Below are 3,907 nucleotides of genomic sequence, written 5' to 3' on the forward strand. Positions count from 1 at the left end.
TGCGTAATGCAATGCAGATATATAAAGTTTGTCTGGGTAGCGTGGCGTTGCAGTTCCCATTGTTCTTATAGGTACAACTGCGAATGTAAACTGTAGTGTTCTAGGATTGTGTGCGCAGATGCGCAGATTGTTCTATAGTGTGCACAGATGCGCAGATAGTTCCATTGTGCAAGTTGGCTTTGCTGCAGTGCTTTTTCGGCGCTCACGGATAAATCAGTGAGACATAGAAAGCTTCGCTTTAAAAACGTTTATTTGTATGCCATGCATGGGGTTTCTCTGCTTTGTTTTTTCTGGCTTCCCAGGTATAAAACAGTAGTCAATTCTTCAACCGACAACCTTAGTCTTGGTCCCAGAGCTGTGGCTGGACGACTCGGATTCCGCGGTCTGCTTGTTAAATGCACTTCCGTGGCTTCCTTGTCCCCGAGCACGGCTAGATCCCTCGCTTGCACTCACACCGAAGCTCTTGGCGTCACCATACGAACTACTGTGGCCGTACAAACTTCTGTCTGAGCCACCGACATTGTAGGCGAAGCTTCCTTGGCCGGCTTTATGTCCTCCGGCCTTGTTGGTGAATCGCGAACCACTTTGTAAACCAGAGTGACCGGTAGCTACTGTGGCTTGACCAGCCCCGACGCCAGCTCCGATGTCCGAAGTGCTAACAACGGGAATACCCAACACGCCGGCGCCTCCGCCATTGGCTAGACCTTGACCCCCGACGGTGGCGCCTGGGGCAACGGGATCTGTCCCGGGAGTAACACTTGCACCAGACGCTCCAACCGGCGCTCCGTGTCCAACGTTCAAACCGGATGCGAGCCCATGGCTATCCGAAGCTGCACCAGCAATACCAGTACCAGAAGTGTGAACAGCTGCCCCTGATAGACCAGCAGCTTTCGCGCCGTGCTCGAGACCTGCACCGGAGCCCAGAACGGTGCCACTGCCTAGTGCTGTGCCTACTTTGCTGACACCGATGCTTCCGTAACCACATGGGCAAGGCGGGCAGCTGCCGATGCCGCTGATGGCGCTAAGAGTAAAGCTGCGCCCTTGAATCTTTGTGCCGTTCTCCTTCACCGTGTTTTCCCCAGCCAAGACGGTGGCTGAACAGAGCGCCAGCGCAGCGATGAAGGTGACCTATAAGAGTGCGATAATGTGTACTGTGAATGCCGCCAGCCATTCCAAAACTGGAAATACTCGCATTTTCTGCAGAGGACATTCAATGCTCTCGTGGCTGTGAGCGAATTCAAAGATTATAGGCTCAATGTTATCAGTGATAGCATGAAGCCAGATGTCTTTTTGCTAGCGCTTTATATTTTCCCCTTCGGTGAGAAGAAACTGTTGCCCAACTACATTTCCAATAAGAAACTGTGTTTTCCCATTCGTAAAGCAGCAGCGGTCTCAAGCAATAGCCTTGTCTAAATCGGAACATAAATATATAAAGGAATGTTTCGCACAAAGGCAAGGACTCCTGTTGAATATTATTTCTTATGTCTTTAGAAACAACTCTAACGTTAAAGTGCAGCAACAGGAAGAATTTTGCTTACATAAGGAAAATTATTCTGAAATCTTTTACATGAATAACTGAGTCTAATATAGCTGGCAAGTTGTGTAACATTTGCGGGATGGAAAGGCATACTGTAAACCAAGTACAATGAACAGTATTCGAACATGGAACAAATTGATGCCTCATGCAGAATTTGTCTGCAACTTTGATACCAATTTGATGCCGGAGGTTTCCAACCATTCCGAAAAGTGGAGGTAATTTTCAAAAATTTCTTGGTAAGAACAGATGTGAAACTGATGAACCAAGATTTTAAATTCATTCGGCAGCGGTAACAGATGCTTTATATCCCTGTTTTTCAAAGGTACGACTAGCCCTCGTCATATGCTGTATGCTCAGTAAGAAAATTCAGAACAGGTTTGAGCTGAAGCGACTACGCTGCATTAACTTTACCGGCGATCATTACTATGTAAATATAATGAACAAGACGTTCAATAATAAATTGCGAAGAACTCGCCGAAGTGATTAAAAGTATACTGCCGAAGTGTGCATTAAAAGAAATTGCCGAAGTGATTAAAAGTATACTCACGAAAATGTGCATCTTTCCACTGCACGAAAGGTAACTATGGCTGTTCACTGTTTTATTGGGTTTATATAGCGAATTGCTGCTTTGCGTCTGTAGCCTTTGCGGGCGGTTACGCCTTGGAAGGGGGGGTCTCTTTCTGGGAAAATGCACTCTTTCTTATTTCGGATATTTATCGGTGTGCCTGATTGCAATTAGTCATTGTGCCACGAGATTACAAAATGTCTTATTGAGGGCCGCGTGCTTCGCAAGGAGTGGCGAGTTTTTATTTCATACTGGCAACAGCACGTGGTGCAACGTTTGCTGGTGGACTATCGTTCATGGAAAATGCTGCACATGACCAGACTGCCACGACGTCCGCGTTTCTGTCAGGCTGCAGCAGTTACTTTAAAAGAAGCAAGACTTCCGCGTGGCAAAGGGCTACTGCTTTGCTTGCTTACGTCGTGGAGGGGGGGGGGGGGGGGGGGCGTATGTGCCTGCTAGTGGCCGCATCTGCGTGCTGTGTGTGTGCTTGCGTGCGTGTGTACGTGTGTGCCTGTGCGATATGCAATTGTTGCTGCAACGAAAATAGAATTCGAATTCTACCAATCCGCGATTCTTCTCCTTCATAGCGCATAGTTTAAATATTCTATTTTGAGGACCTCTCTGTTTTTACATTGGGTGGCGTGACTTGTTATGCCACAGCCGTTTACCTTAGAAAAAACAAATAGATGAAAAGCTAGAACCTTCGACCGAGACTCCGTCAGTGCAACCTATGCTTAAAGAGCAAGGTAATCATTAAGTAATCTGGTCATTACCAAAACGGTATTTCGTAATTTCTTGAAATACCGTAATTAACATCACAATTACTAACTTTAACTTGTATGCTTGCAGTACAGAGCCTGAAGTAATAATTATCGCCGGCTTCATTTGGAAGCTTCGGATAACGTGCGTGCAAGACAAAAAAAATGTCGTCAAAGTTGACCTTCAAGTAGATAACTTCGCAATCAAACTAGCGGAATTCCCCCCAAGGCGCCTTGGAAAGTGGGCTTTGTTCATTTAGCTGCATATTGAATCCATGCCGGTAAGTACTTTGGGGATGTATTGCGTAAACATCATACACATGTGGACTCCATTGCAATATCGAAATAATGATTGCTCTAAATTTACATTATACCGTAGATTTCCTGATTAGAATTTAATATTTTCATTAGAACTTTCATGTACATCAAACCCGTCTTGTGTGTGTAGTTATAACGTTTTGAGGCGTTCACGTAGCTCGTACCTTTCGGTTTGCTTCGGCATGGGCCCAGAATAAAGCGAAAAAACAAAACTGATTTCGCTTTTACTTGTTATACCTTTCGTCATTCGCTCCGGAGATTCACTGCTTGTGTCATCCTGCCATTGGCCAGTTACAGTTGCAAAATGCAGGCCTCTCAACAACACCGCTTGGTGCCAACAGAGGCCTGCCTATGTTTCACTGTAATTTCCTGCCTATTCATTACGCTGTAAGCTACTTTTCTATTCGAGTACCAATTATGACTACCGGCCGAGTCATCAACATTTAAACTCTGGATTCAATACACGCAATATTCTTCCAGCAGCTTGTTCTGCGCCTATTTATTATGTGTGATAAGTATTGTCGTTATAAACTGGAGAGACCTTAAATTATTTTTATTTGTGGAATCAGAAACGTGATGGAATACATTAATCGTGCTGTTTAACTCACAAGTGATGCTTACTCTTATAATTGCGCTTCCTCAGAACGCAAGAGCAGGGCACCTTGCTGAGTCTGCAATCCGGGGACGTAAACCCCATACACATGGCTGCAGCGCGCTCAGCTACAGCCA

General features: G+C 45.5%; 1 protein-coding gene across 1 annotated transcript; it reads right to left on the reverse strand.

The window, feature by feature from the left end:
• Positions 1 to 238: 238 nt before the first annotated feature.
• On the reverse strand, positions 239 to 2,108 carry LOC119437782 (PE-PGRS family protein PE_PGRS5-like). Its single transcript, XM_037704746.2, has 2 exons — positions 2,085 to 2,108; positions 239 to 1,128 (listed from the first exon to the last, which is right to left on the reverse strand). The coding sequence occupies exons 1-2, from the start codon at positions 2,094 to 2,096 to the stop codon at positions 325 to 327; spliced, it is 816 nt and encodes a 271-aa protein (XP_037560674.1). The 5' UTR covers positions 2,097 to 2,108; the 3' UTR covers positions 239 to 324.
• Positions 2,109 to 3,907: the final 1,799 nt, after the last annotated feature.

This window comes from Dermacentor silvarum, chromosome 1, assembly GCF_013339745.2.
Source record: "Dermacentor silvarum isolate Dsil-2018 chromosome 1, BIME_Dsil_1.4, whole genome shotgun sequence".
NCBI classification, from domain to species: domain Eukaryota; kingdom Metazoa; phylum Arthropoda; class Arachnida; order Ixodida; family Ixodidae; genus Dermacentor; species Dermacentor silvarum.